The sequence below is a fragment of the Penaeus japonicus genome, unplaced genomic scaffold, assembly GCF_977035675.1.
Source record: "Penaeus japonicus unplaced genomic scaffold, GWHDUDI00000001_assembly GWHDUDI00000024, whole genome shotgun sequence".
NCBI classification, from domain to species: Eukaryota; Metazoa; Arthropoda; class Malacostraca; order Decapoda; family Penaeidae; genus Penaeus; species Penaeus japonicus.
The window spans coordinates 7,203,430-7,218,429 of NW_028234426.1; the positions used below are offsets into that span (position 1 = coordinate 7,203,430).

At 34.2% G+C, this 15,000-nt stretch overlaps 2 protein-coding genes across 2 annotated transcripts in view; one reads left to right on the forward strand and one right to left on the reverse strand.

Moving 5' to 3' along the window:
- Ubqn (ubiquilin) overlaps positions 1–3,101 on the reverse strand; it is a 14,353-nt gene extending 11,252 nt beyond the window's left edge. Inside the window, exon 1 of the mRNA XM_086550628.1 lies at positions 2,966–3,101. Within this exon, the coding sequence (XP_086406754.1) occupies positions 2,966–3,067 (102 nt within the window). The 5' untranslated portion in view covers positions 3,068–3,101. The remainder of the gene's footprint in view (positions 1–2,965) is intronic.
- A 53-nt stretch (positions 3,102–3,154) lies between these two features.
- Positions 3,155–8,411, forward strand: LOC122246825 (thioredoxin, mitochondrial). Its single transcript, XM_043005587.2, has 3 exons — positions 3,155–4,328; positions 7,281–7,404; positions 7,670–8,411. The coding sequence occupies exons 1-3, from the start codon at positions 4,117–4,119 to the stop codon at positions 7,784–7,786; spliced, it is 453 nt and encodes a 150-aa protein (XP_042861521.1). The 5' UTR covers positions 3,155–4,116; the 3' UTR covers positions 7,787–8,411.
- Positions 8,412–15,000: the final 6,589 nt, after the last annotated feature.

A 15,000-nucleotide genomic window follows, 5' to 3' on the forward strand; every position in this document is an offset into this window, starting at 1 on the left:
TCCTTGTCAATAGCAAGCAATCTTTTGCTTCATTTGATCATCAGAACCCAACCTAACCTGGTAGTGACTTGCTTGACTTCTACTAGCCCTTATCTAATCCACTAGGGAATCAATATTTCAAAACCAAGGAGAGTTTTACTTTCTTAAACAACTACCTTCCCTCCCTCTCCATTGTTACCGCTTCATGGTATGACTTGCTAACTAAAAAATATTGCATTTCATTCAGTGTTGCACATCAGGGAGGTTCAGAGCACTATCATTCAACACCCATACTACTAAAGAAATTATTTCCATACTTCTATTGAATCAGTAACCACTTCTTCAGAGTCAGTTTTACAACCAGTACACTCTTACATATAGCGAATAGCTATCTACAATATACAGGGTATGACTGTGGAAGATATGAAATAACAGGCTACGGGCTGCATGGTTAGGGTACCATCCTGAAATTCTGGTTGAAAATGGTCGTTAAACAAGGATTGTCGTTCATTAGAGAAAGATGTGTAATCACATGCTTTTCTATATATCTCTTAACAGCAAGTAGGCTTTATTTTTTACAATATTCCCCACAAATGCTTGGAAAAAAATTAACGCATTTCTGATAAATTCCAAATAATCTTACAATTGCCGTAGGTTACTCAAATGTTTAAAACTAATACTACAAACACTCTCAGTAGCACTGCTCATTTTGCACTAAAATCAACCCATTAATGCTCTGTCCACTATGGCTTTATCTATCTATATTCTTCTCTTAAAAATAGATGGTTCCACAAGCACTTAGTTACCAAGCAGTCAATTATTAAGGGCTACCTGACCTGTTTACCTCTTTCCTCAATTTTCAGGATATCTTTTTCTATCATAATAATTATGTTATTATCATTACCATTATACTATTACAATGTCAATAACAATTATGATAATAATAAAACTAAAAAGTTTTCCAAAATAAAAACTAAAAAAAATCAAGGAATGGGGTAAACAGGTGAAGTCAAACAAGCCTGCTTGTTGACTCAGAGGGGAATATGCCCTTATGGAACCATCTATGTGTAAAAAAAAAAAATAAATAATACAAAAGCACAGTGGACATTGCTTGTATACATGCACTCCCAACATCAAATGTATACAAAAAAGATATTTACATCACTGTTTAAGCACAGCTTTAACTTCTGACAATGAAATAGATGTACTCGACTTGTTTACACATTGATAGGTACAATTTCTCAAATAGGTTGTATCTTAATGTTGTACTATAAATATGACGAGTTCATTGTGACTTATGTTGAAAACAGTCCAATAGAGAACAAATAAATCCATTCTGCAATATACATAATTTACATTTTGATATCATATCTTAATCTCATAACTGATATCAGGATTTCATGTGATAATGTACTCTAACGAAACCTATCATGCAATTTGCTGTAGAACTGTAGACTTGCATACTTATAATGCTTAAAGACCATTTTAAAGCAAATTCTACAAATCTTTCTCTGTAAATCAGATATACAGCTATGGGCACACCACAAGCCTCCATAACGCCTCCATGTTAATCAGAGTTCTGGCAAACGGCAACAAGTTTCTACCATATCTATTCTGCCTTGTGAACTTGTTGACCTTCTTAGCAATTTGTGGTCACACAAGGAAACAGCCTATAGTCAAACTTGTCAGAATTTACATGCTGAAGATTTGTTGGCCTTTGCAGGAGCACTGACAGGCATGGAGGGTATGGCAACCACTTGACATTGCTCTCCTGTCAATTCGCTTTCAAGATTGTTAAGCTTCCACCAAAGATCTAAATAGCAATATATTTATGAGAAAAAGTCCTTTTCCAAAACTGTCTGGAGTTACTTTGTAATATTACCTTGTCTTTGATGTAAAAAAAATATTTTTTATTCTATCAACTTCTTCATATAGACTACATTATCACTAATGTTAGAAGAAATATAGTTTCAGCAATTTTAAGGTACAAATCAAAATGTACGGCAGTTACTTCTTTCAAAAATATGCAATATCATCTTCATTCAAAGCAAAATGTTGTTTGGTCATAGATTCAAAATTCTTTGGTGAATGCAAAGTATCCACCTATAAAGAACAGAAACAGTATCATTCCCTTTAATTATCAATCATCTGAGATTGGAAAAATTTTGAGACCACTTCCAAAATTAATGAAAGTCACTGTGACAAAATACTTAAAATGACTAATTTCTAATTTCAAATATAACCTTCAATCTTCATTATTTTTTTCCCAGGGAACATCCTTTACTTGAATTAATTGTAAATTCAAGCCACTGCTGTCAGTCAATTGCACCATTAGAAAGCATTACAAAACAGGAAAACTGTTTAAAAATTCCTCTTCTCTTCCCTTCTCTAGAATAACAACTTCATTTCAATAATGTCCAAAATGGTTATTACAAGTTTCCTCAATAATTAGTGTGTTAATAGGTATTAACCATCATTTAATAGTTAGCATCTAAGAGTCAACATTTAGTGCCCCAAAAATGTTCCCAAGTGAATGTACAACAATCAAGCAAAATTTTGGCATTTCATTACAGGAACTCCACGTCGCTCAAACTATTGATACTAATCATTCTGGCACCAATGCATTAGTCTGGACGTGTCATAGATGGTTGTTGAGATGGACGGCACTCCCTCTGGATGTTTTTAACCCAAATTTCCATGGCACTGGCCAAAATAATGCGAAATATGCAGGCTACATAGGCCTACATAGCAGCGGCAGAAGACACCGCTAGTGGTCTCATTTCGGCACCTTATATCCCCTTCTTTAACATCCTTTCCGATCCCCCAAGCCTATCCCCCGCCTCGCCGAAGGACCGAAGGCAGCAAGGAGAGGCGGCCAGTGCCATCGAAACTTCCAGAGTGCCAAAGAAATACGCGGTCAAGCTGGCATGCCAAGAGGAGGTTGACAAGAGAGAAAAGGTCTTGGCAGGACGTGGCCTCTACTTACGTCCTTTACGCTCGCATCTTCGCTTATCTCAAGGATCTGCTTGTCCTTCGCTGTTTTCACCGTCAGATTGATCGACTTGGCACCTTCGCTTCCCTCAGCCATTGCAGAAATAAGGCGAAAATTCGACGTTTCTCTCCTCTCTTGTGATCAATCCCGATGACGAAACATGAGTCAACCAAAAGACTGGGCAACGTTTCGGTCATAAGAAAAACAAAAGAAGAATTATTTGTAGATGTTATCATATGATGATCAATTATTTTCAATGATTTTGGTAATTTTATGATATCTTATTTTTTGGTGATATATAAAATTGTATCGACGATAGACTTTTATATTGTCCTGAAATGTGACGTCACAGCTGAGGCGGGGAAAATGACGTCGTCTGCAGCGATTTAAATTCCTTTTGATATCGCAAATGCCAATGATTAATAAAATAAGCCCATTTGCGTTAATTTCATCTACAGCCAGGATTTTCACCCTAAATATATCAGTGAGTGATCTATTGATACAGCCTCATGGCCGTATTTCTGGTGAACAAAATCGTCTGATTCTCAGTTATTGAGAATATTATTGAATTTCAGTCCGAATGAAGAATGGAGATTAAAATGTATGGTAATACAATTAATGGTTGAATTAATATTTAATAGTCGTCAAGGGGAAGAATAATCTGTTGTGCGGAGCATTAACGAAACATTCTATTCTACAAAGTTTAAGCAGATATAGAACTTAAGCATTAACCAGGCTATGATGATTTCTTTCTAAAGATATAATGTGTGTGTATAGGTCCTAAAAGAAACATGATTGATAGATAAAACAAACTGTCATATGTAACTTCTTTAATTAAGTAATCAGCTGTTCCTTCGTTCACATCCACCGGCGTCCTTAACCTACTTTGACCGAGGCCTGAAATCCCAATCTCAGCGTATCCAATTTTATGTATCTTTACTGTAACATATCTCAATTTATTTTTCTAGACATATTTTTATCCTCATTGTTTAAAAAAATGCTCTTGATGAATAATTAATGGTCACAGGAGATGCCTCCGCTATCGGATGTGAAGGAGCCGGAGGTAACTCGTCCTGAAACAACTTAGTGTTGTTGTAATAGTCACTGTACCGGATTATTTCCGCTTCTTTTTACAAAAATTGACCATGTTTAGGCGAAGTCTGGTCCAACTGGCATCGGCGACGAATAGAGCTTTATGGAAAGAGTTAGAAAGGAAATGTGTAGCTCCTCTAGTGCCGGCAAGAGGGTTAAAAACAGCCACTACCGATAGAGCTCTCTTCAATGTCCAAGATGAAGAGGATTTCAACGAGAGAGTATTAAAGTCCTCTACTCCTGTCGTGGTTGATTTTCATGCCCAGTAAGAAGTAGTCGAGAGTTTTCTTCTCTTTGTTTTGTATTTGAGATATTGCTAGCGATGTGATTGTCTCGTAAACAGGATGTGTTCTTGTTACATCAGCATTTTTTTTATTGCCTTTTATTTTTTATTACTATTCTCGAAGGTCATAAAATGGCTTATTCTGTTCAGGAAAAAACGAAGAAATCTCAAGTCATTGTAGATGGTTTTGTTTCGTTTTTTATTTTGTTTTTTTACTCTTCATGGGTACTGTCTCAATTTAGATTACCTTATTATATTTTATTCTTTTTTTTATTAATTGTCTGCTTCTATATTTATAAGACCTACATTTCTCATATGTGTTTCAGTAGTTTTGGAAATCATTTAATTGAAAATACAATTATCTACTCCAGGATTCTGGAAAGGAAAGGATAATCATATGGAAATTATTCCTTATGAATATTCTTGTTGTCTGCCATGTAGTATGAGAATCCTGGTTGCATGCCATGAAGTGCAATAGGATGTTGCATGTTACGTGGTAGTACTAATAGCTTCTCTTCTCAAAAGGGACATTTTTTTATTGAGGTTGTAAAGTGCTCTTTAGATAATAGTACAAAAGATCTTTATTACTTATACATCCTCATGAACCAGTTACTATTATATCCTGTACTGAAGTAAGATTTCAGAGGTAGCTTTGTATCATTTGATAGCAATTAGAAATTAACGCACCACATTTTGGCAAGATAGACCTCCTTGGCTGTGTATTGCAGACTCAAAAACTAATTTATACTCTTCCTTGCCGAATGCATGTGGGGAATCGTTTAACCTGGAGAGACACCAGTTTGGGAATTTTGTGCAATTGAAAATTCAGTTGCACAAATGCCCAAAATCTGGTGGTATGCAAAACTCTTTATTTTTTGTGGCATTTTTTTTTGTGTGCTCACTGAGAGCTGTCTTTATACAACAGGAGCTGCTTGTTATACAAACTGAAGATGTTCAATTCTCAGGTTGCGTCTTATGTGTGCTTGTATATATATATATATATATATATATATATATATATATATATATATATATATATATATATATATATATATATACATATGCAACAGTATTTTGTAAAGTTGAGCAAATTTTTCTTTGGAAAACTCATGTAGTGTGCAGAATGCCAAGTTTCCACCAGAAGGCATGATGATTTATCACCATCATTAGCATTATGATCATAATCCCTTACATCATTAATATCATCAGCATCAATAATTATGAACCATCATGCTCAAGTATTATCATCTTTCCTACTCTAGAGATCTCTTGATTGTGATCCCAAAATCACTCTTTCCATTTGTTTGACCTACAATGCTCTGCAAGGGTAGATTCTTGGGTTGCAAGCTTACTGTTTAGATGTGTTCATATAACATTGAATTAATTTATATATAAATTATGAAGCTATAGCAGTTGCAAAAAGATGATTGTTTGAGTAAAATCTTCTCAATTGTTTTTTTTTTTTTTTTAGTTTTTATCTCATAGGTTATATTAATCCAGATTTTGTTTTAAGGTAAAGGAATATCTTCTCTCTTTTCTTTCTTCATGTTTCATGTTGTACTAATTATTTATATGGCAATTTACTGGTCATTTCTCCTGGTCAGATGCCACATAGTACCAGATTTACAAGATCACACTCCTATTCCAATACATCAGTTTTCAACAGTGCGACATAGGACTCTATTAAAATTTGCCAAATGCCCATAACTTTTCATTGGGCAGTAAAGGTCAGATGAAGAAGTAGTACTTATATAGGGATAAAGGTGATGTGTGAGTAGATTTGTTTCCAATATCTACCTGATCATATCATGTTCTCTCAGAAGAAAATCATACTTCATGATTCCTTAACACTTGATGGACAGTTTCCATTATATTTTGTGTATAGGTAACTCCCTCACTGCATCCATCAACCACCACCATCTATACAGGTACAATAACAATGAATAATAATATTTTTTCTTTCTTTCTTTCTTTTATATATATATATATATATATATATATAGTTGCTGACTATATATAAAAGGTAAAATACTTTGGTCTCCTCTGTTATGAAGAAATCAGAGTAAAAATAATAAAAGTATGAAAAATAGGTGAAGTGTTTTTCTGACTTTTTTCAATGAACATAGTTTCATTTTCTGTTTATTTATTCACATTTATCAATGTAATCTTAATGCATTTTAACCTCATTAATGTTGGTAATTGGTGAAGTAAAATGACATGTTCTTTTCTGATTGAGGTAGAGACGTAGTTCAATTACCAAGGTTCTTAAGTGACCTGTGTTTTTACCACTGTACAAGATAAAGAATGTTACTTGTCATTCTATTAGAAGAAAACATACTTTATCATATGATATTAAATGTCAGACACTCCTTTTGCTTTGTAAATTATTGAAATTTCTACCATTTGCATGATGCACTTTGACTCATTAATGATTAATTCACTTGAGAAAGCAGTTGCGGTGTAGCTAGAAAAAAAAATATAATGGGTATTGGGAAATGTCTCATCTGTGATGTATAAGAATTGTGATTTTGTGGAATAGGAATAGCTTTTTGGCAAATTATAATAGTTTGTCATCTGAGACTAATTATTTCCTAACATATGACAATCATTTAGTAAAGTGCAAATGGTTGGGCAATCAGACTGATTAGATTAGATAACCATCGAGACTGTGTGTCCTTTTAATAAGGCGATTCATACCATACAGCAATTGCCAAAAGCTTATGATTTTGTCGAGGTGTATTTCTACCCTATGACATTCAAACGTAATAAAGCTTTTAAAAGATGTATTAGAATGACACTGTATTTTATACTTATACCAACCATCCTTATCAAGTAGTGTTAGAAGTAGTCCATAAAATTATTAAAAGACTAAAACTTTTTTTTTTTTTTAGCTTGCATTCTAGCCAATCCCATTAATGTAGTTTTCCTCCACAGATGGTGTGGTCCATGCAAATTACTAGGTCCAAGGTTGGAAACGATCATCGGCAGCAAGGGAGACAAAGTACACTTGGCCAAAGTTGATATTGATGATGTATCAGACTTAGCCTTAGAATATGGGGTAAGGAATCTGATTTTTACTTTTTTTTTTCTTCTTTTTCTTTTTCTTTTAAATACATAAAGAATAGCTGCAAAAAAAGAGAAAATCATGAAAATCATCAAAAGAGCTAAAGATCAAGATTTTTTTGTAATTTAATTTTTTTCCTCCTTATGCTATCTGTTTAGGAGCAAAGATTCATAGAATTAATTCACTTTTCTCATATTCTGTTACATTTTCATACTAGGAAGGTATGCATTGTATATTCACCATTGTTATTTTTCCATAGGTGACAGCTGTACCATCAGTCCTCGCCGTGAAAGGAGGGAAGGTTGTAGATAAGTTCGTAGGATTGCAAGAGGAGTCCCGAATTGAGTCGTTTGTCGGGAGGCTGATTGGAGAGTAGTGTGTTCTCTCAGCTGTATGATAGATGTAAAGGATTCTCTTTAAGGTGTAATGAACATCACAAACTGGCCATAAACATTATAGGAATGCATAATAATGTATTTTTTGTCTTATCTATGTTTATCTCTGCCTTGTGCTTCATAAGTGTGTGGTACACAAGAATTCGTGCCATTTTCTCCCTCTTCCATAAATGCTGACAAGAACATTATTGAAGAGTTGGAGAAAAAGGTGCGCAGAAAAGATGAAACACCTGTAACTGCGTGACAGCTCTTTGGTTATACTTCAGGCAGGCTCTTTACCATAGCAACTTCTGGTATATATCAACACGCCCATACAAACGTGAGGTACTCTTTAGACTTCCGGCTAAGAAGAGCTTAAGCAGTTTACTCCCAAGCTATGCAGTGCTGTTTAAAGTACACAGTGTACATTTCCGTATTCATGATTGTATATCTTCTCCGTCATTTCAGGATCATTTATAAATAAAACATTTCTCAGCCATTGTTGCGCAAGTTACAGTCGAAGTCATTGTACTTAACACATTTTTTACTCTCTATCTGTTTATTTGAACAGGAAAGATGTAAGTATGTTGTAGTATTCAGCTGTATAATAAAATCTTATTAAAGCATTTTTGTGGATGTTATTAACTTTGATGAAGTCATATGAACTTTTTAAGAAAATTAAACATTTATACTTTATATCCGGTATTTTTGAGATGTTGCATTTCCATATTTCATTTTCTATTTATGAACTTGATTTAAATCTTGATTTTTGACACAATTACTTATGATAATCTATTGGGAAGGCTTTTTCTTAGAAGCAGGTATAAATTATTCCTCAAAATGTGTAAGACTATGGAATTAGAGGCAAAATCAAGACACTGTTGTTTCTATCTATAGTGACCTCAGGTTATCCTGTATATGAAGAGTTCACTAACTAACAACAGAGGTCACAAATGATAGCACACTCCTGTTTAATCATTATCTGGATATTTTGCCATACTTTTTTTTCTTGCAGCTCATTTTTCTTAAATTACACTAAACTCAAATACATTTTAGCTGTGATTCAATGAGTGTAAGTAAAGCTTTAATGTTTGTAAATAATTGTACATGTGACAAAACTGGATTTATTAAGTTTATTCCATGGAAGCTATGACTAGCAAACCAGTTGTAGTGTAGTGTTCAAAATACATTTTGTGTTTTGTGTTTTCACAGATAATTGTGAAAACAGATGTGACTGGCTCTGGTTGTGCTTTATATTGATGTTAATATGCTGAAGTCTGCTAGGTCAAATTGAGAAAGGTGTATTTGGTGTGACAGATTAGGTCATGAAAGAAAGTATTGTTTTAAATCTTGGTGAAAGGTTACAGTTCGCATATACATGTCTCTCTCTCTCTCTCTCTCTCTCTCTCTCTCTCTCTCTCTCTCTCTCTCTCTCTCTCTCTCTCTCTCTCTATATATATATATATATATATATATATATAATATATAGATATATATATATAGATATATATATATTGTGGCAGTGTTTTATTATATTTGTATTGTGCATGTTACTGTGTTTGTTTTTTGTGATTATATCAATACATATACTGTATATACATATATGTATATACACAATGTATATACATATATACATATACATACATATACATATATAGATATATATTTTATATATATATATATTTTATATAATATAGATATATTTATATTTATATTTATATTTATATATACTTACATACACAAAAACATATCAATACATATACTGTGTATACATATGTATATATATATGTATATGTATATACATACATACATACTGTATATACACAAGCATACACATATATACACATAATATATATATATATTATATATATATATATATTTATTTATTTATTGTGGCAGTGTTTTATTATATTTGTATTGTGCATGTTACTGTGTTTGTTTTTTGTAATTATATCAATACATATACTGTATATACATATATATGTATATACACATAATGTATATACATTCATATATATATAGATATAGATATATATATATTATATATTTTTTATATATATATAGATATATATATATAACTTACATACACAAAACATATCAATACATATACTGTGTTTACATATATATATGTATATGTATGTATATACATACATACATACATACATACTGTATATACACAAGCATACACATATACACATAATATATATATATATATATATATATATATATATATATATATATATTTATTAAACACAAACATATCAATACATATAATGTATATACATGTATATATACACACACGCACACACACACACATATATACATATATATTATATAGATATACCTATACATTATATACATATATGTATACAATATATATATATATATATATATATATATATATATATATATATATATATATATATATACATACATATTTATATATGTGTGTGTATGTATATCTGTAGCTGTAGTTGTATCTGTACCTATCTATCTATCATTATTAATTTGAGAGTTTATTTGAAAGAGGCAATATAAACAATATGTTCATATGCCAAAAAATAAGTTACCCACAAAATACTTTTATAAACAGAAATAGAAATGGACAGCATCAGATTGAGAAAGGCATGCAAAATGTATACATGTTGACTAAGAAGTTAAAATGTTCTCTATGCTCTGTCTGCTCCATAAAGATCCAAATGTGCCTATTCAGTCTCTTACAATGCCGAATAAAAGCATTATCACTGCCTAAAGAAAATAATATACGAGAGAGTATCAGGACGACAGTCAGACCAGTATGCATTCAAAAGAACTGACGACATAAAGAGGGTTCGAGGAAATGGAAAGTCATGCTTGCATTTTGGCAATGATGTGGATGCTGGTAGGCTGTACCTATCTTTGAAGGGCAAACTGAACATGTTTATCTTTTCAAGGTGCATACATAGACTGCGCATGGATATGATACATTTATCGGGTCGGTGTATATGTTGCAATGGACTGTGTTGGATGTGTGCAAATGGTGAATTAAAGGCACAAGAAAAGAAAAGAAAAAATTAAAATGATTTCTCTCCAAAACCCTAGATTACTTCTAGTTTACTTAACTTTTAATGGTCTATATAGTTGGTACCACTGTGGATGTGAATCAGAATGATTGTGGATAATGAGTTCTAATTTGCATTTACACAGAAGCAATTAACTTCCCAAGACTGTATAAGCATTAACAAGGAAATGTACCTGGTATTCCTCATTGTGAGCTTGTCCTTATATGAAAAGTAAATTTTTTATTAGGTTTTACGACTACTGGCAAAACTTGAAATATCAGTATTATCATTATTATAATTTTTATTATTACTATCATTATTATTATTTATTAATCATTAATATTTGTTATTATGATCATTGTTATTGTTATTATCATTATTATTTTTTATTATTATTATTATTATGACTACGATCATTATTATTATCATTATCATTACTATTAATATTATCACTATTATTAGCATTACTATTTTTCATAATATTACGCAGTTCTAATTACAGTGGTAGATTTGCTATTATTCAACTGTTATTATCAGTAGTACTGCTGTTGTTGTTATTCATATGTACAGCAGTTGTAGTTATAGTTGTTAGGAATAATACCAGTAACTTCAGCATTTGAGCTTCAGTTGTTATTTACAGTGAAAGAAGTTGCCTTGTTTTTGTTGCAGTCACTAGGTTTGCTAGTAATCTTAGGGAAATATTGTTTAAATTTCTCCAGATAATTTTGAAAATAAAATCTGCAAAATCTAATATTCACAGGAACTGCTACACATAGAGAGAGAGAGAGAGAGAGAGAGAGAGAGAGAGAGAGAGAGAGAGAGAGAGAGAGAGAGAGAGAGAGAGAGAGAGAGAGAGAGAGAGAGAGAGAGAGGGGAGGGGGGAGTGAAGAGAAGGAGAGGCAGAGGAGTAGTGCGAGGAAGGGAGGGGGACCTGAGACAAACAGACAGACAGATGTAGGGAACAGAAAGAAGAAGCAAAAGTGTGTAATCATACACTCGTTTATTACAAAATATTTATAAAATCTAAAATAATCATAATGAAATGCGACACCCTATCTGCGACAAAAGGGGAAGGGTGAGAAGCAGAGGGGAAACGAGGGGAGAAAGAGAAAAACGGAAAATCATATGGAAGAGACAGAACGAAAATAAACGAAAACGGAGAAGAATAGTCAGCACAGAAGATATTAGAATCAATAAGATATAAAGTAAAAATTAAATGTAATTTGTGATGGAAAAAAAAATACAATTAAGAAATAAGCCTGAAAATTATAACATTAAAGGATGGGACTTTACACCTGGAATGAGACCAGCAGAGAAACACCTGAACTGCTACTAATAATAGGATTATATGGATTAAAGGGAATATGAATAGGGAAGTTTACTGAAGTTTTCACTCAATTATGCAATCCAAATATATATTTTCGTAATCATTACATACCACGAGAGCGCACATTTACTCAGTCTACTGTATATAAACGTGGATAAAGATGATTAAATATGAATATATAAGAATACATTCATATAGGAATAGATGATAGACAGCGAAAATACACAACCGTAAATTAATATGTGCAGAACGTACGTGGCGTTGTAAACATATTCACACGATTGTGTACACATGAATCATGGGACATGGTTAATGAAGTGTACTCACCCCCCCCCCCCCAAACACACACACACACATACACATAAAAAAACACACATCCAAACACACGCACACACACACACACACACACACACACACACACACACACACACACACACACACACACACACACACACACACACACACACACACACACACACACACACACACACAAACACATACACACACAAACGCACACACACACACACAAACACACACAAAACACAAACACACACACACCTCAACAACAAACTTAAAAACACAAAATACACCCGCGCATATTTCACACACACAACGCACAGTCACACACGCACACGCTAAACAAACAGACACAGGGTCTACACAGATGGATAGTCTATGCATTTAGCCACGCGTACATAAGAACAATATCTTAATCAATGCAACGATGATATCAATTTCACTCGAGGAAGTATCTGGTCTCCATCTCAGATCATTATCAGTGAGAGGGAGAGATAATAGCCAATCGTTTCATATCCTTCCTTGGCTTTGTTTACACTCGCGGAGAAATAGAAAAAATGGGTTGGTTTTCTTGTTTCTTTTTTTTCTTCTTAATTTTCTTCTTATTATTATTTATTTCTGTTTATCTTTATCATCTTATTTTTATTTTTATTTTTCTTTCTTTTTATTTTAATTTTTTTTTCTCGTTCTATTTCGTTTTCAATCCCTTCTTTCTCTTTCTTTCTTTCTTCTCCTTTTTTTCTTTCTCTTCTTCTCTCTCTCTTTTTTTTTTGTTCATTCTCCTTTTTTCTATATTTTCTTCCTATTCTTTTGTTCCTTATTCTTGTTTTTTTTCTCATTTCCCTCCTTTTCTTCCTTTTCTCTATTTTCTCCTTTCTTACAATTCTTCGTCTATTTTTATTTCCTATTCGCTGTTGTCTTTTTTTTTCTTCTGCTTCGTCTCCTCCTTCTCCTTTCACTTTTTCATCTCCTTCCTATTTTTCTTTTTTTTCTTTTTTCATCATCTTCGTCTTCTCCTCCTCCCCCATCCATTAAAATAGTCCCTCCCCCTCCCCTTCCCCTACCTCCCATAATATTTATTTATTTTCTACCCCCCTATCACTCCCCTTGCCCCCCACCCCCTCTCTTATGCATTTCCCCCCTTCCGCTCCCCCTAATCACACCCCCATTGCCTCACCTTCCCCCCTACCCCTACCCTCTACCCCATCTTCCTCCTCTTACGTTTATCCCTTACTTTTCCATCCACCCCCTCTGCCTCCTCCTCCCCCACCCCAGTCCTTACCCACTTCATCCCCTACCCTCTTCCCCCAGGTTTCCCCATCTCCCTTGCTCTTCCTCTCCTTTCACTCCAGTCTCTCCCCCCATATCTTCCTTGCCATACATCTATCCAGAGAGAGAGAGGGAGAGAGAGGGAAAAGAGCGAGATAGAGAGAGAGAGAAAGAGATAGAGAGAGAGAGAGAGAGAGAGAGAGAGAGAGAGAGAGAGAGAGAGAGAGAGAGAGAGGCAGAAACACATAGGCAGAAGCCGATAGAGAGGAGGACAGAGTGAAGCAGAAGCAGACAGAGATAGACAGTGATAGAGAGACAGAAAGACAGCCAGAGACAGAGATACATAGACACAGAAAGAGACAGAGACAAAAAGAGACACAGACGTAGACAAAGAGTGATGGAGGCAGAGGCACAAAGAGAGAAAGAAACAGAGACAGAGGCACAGAAAATGGACAGAGATAGAGACAGAAATACAGACCGAGATACACAAAGACAGAAAGAGAGAGAGAAAGAAAGAGAGATAAGATAAGGCAGAGTCAGACAGAGAAAGAGAGAGAGAAAGAAAGAAGATGAGGCAGAAGCCAACAGAGAGAGAGAGAGAGAAAGAGAGAGAGAGAGAGAGATAAGATGAGGCAGAAGCCAACAGAGAGAGAGAGAGAGAAAGAGAGAGAGAGTGAGAGAGAGAGAGAGAGAGAGATAAGATGAGGCAGAAGCCGACATAGAGAGAGAGATGAGAGGGAGAGAGAGAGAGTGAGACAGCTATATAGATAAATAGAGAGATAAAAGAGAGATAGATAGATAGAAAGAGAGAGAGAGAGAAAAGACGAGAGAGAGAGAGAGAGAGAGAGAGAGAGAGAGAGAGAGAGAGAGAGAGAGAGAGAGAGAGAGAGAGAGAGAGAGAGAAAGAGAAAGAGAAAGAGAGAGAGAGAGAGAAAGAAAGAGAGTGAGACAGCTATATAGATAAATAGAGAGACAAAAGAGAGATAGATAGAAAGAGAGAGAGAGAGAGAGAGAGAGAGAGAGAGAGAGAGAGAGAGAGAGAGAGAGAGAGAGAGAGAGAGAGAGAGAGAGAGAGAGAGAGAGAGAGAGAGAGAGAGGGAGAGAGGGAGAGAGGGAGAGAGGGACAGAGGGAGAGGGAGGGAGAGAGAGAGAGAGAGAGAGAGAGAGAGAGAGAAAGTGAGCCAGAGACAGAGACACAGAAAAGGGATAAATCTATAGACAGAGAAACTGAGACACAGAACAAGAGAGAAATAGAGGGAGAGTGACACACAGAGAGACAAAA

What these genes read in the sequence shown, in the direction of transcription:
- LOC122246825 (XM_043005587.2), top strand. Translation starts at nt 4,117, where the DNA reads ATGTTTAGGCGAAGTCTGGTCCAACTGGCATCGGCGACGAATAGAGCT. An exon ending in GTGGTTGATTTTCATGCCCA is followed by an intron (nt 4,329 to 7,280) that starts GTAAGAAGTAGT and finishes TTTCCTCCACAG; the next exon opens with ATGGTGTGGTCCATGCAAAT. An exon ending in ACTTAGCCTTAGAATATGGG is followed by an intron (nt 7,405 to 7,669) that starts GTAAGGAATCTG and finishes ATTTTTCCATAG; the next exon opens with GTGACAGCTGTACCATCAGT.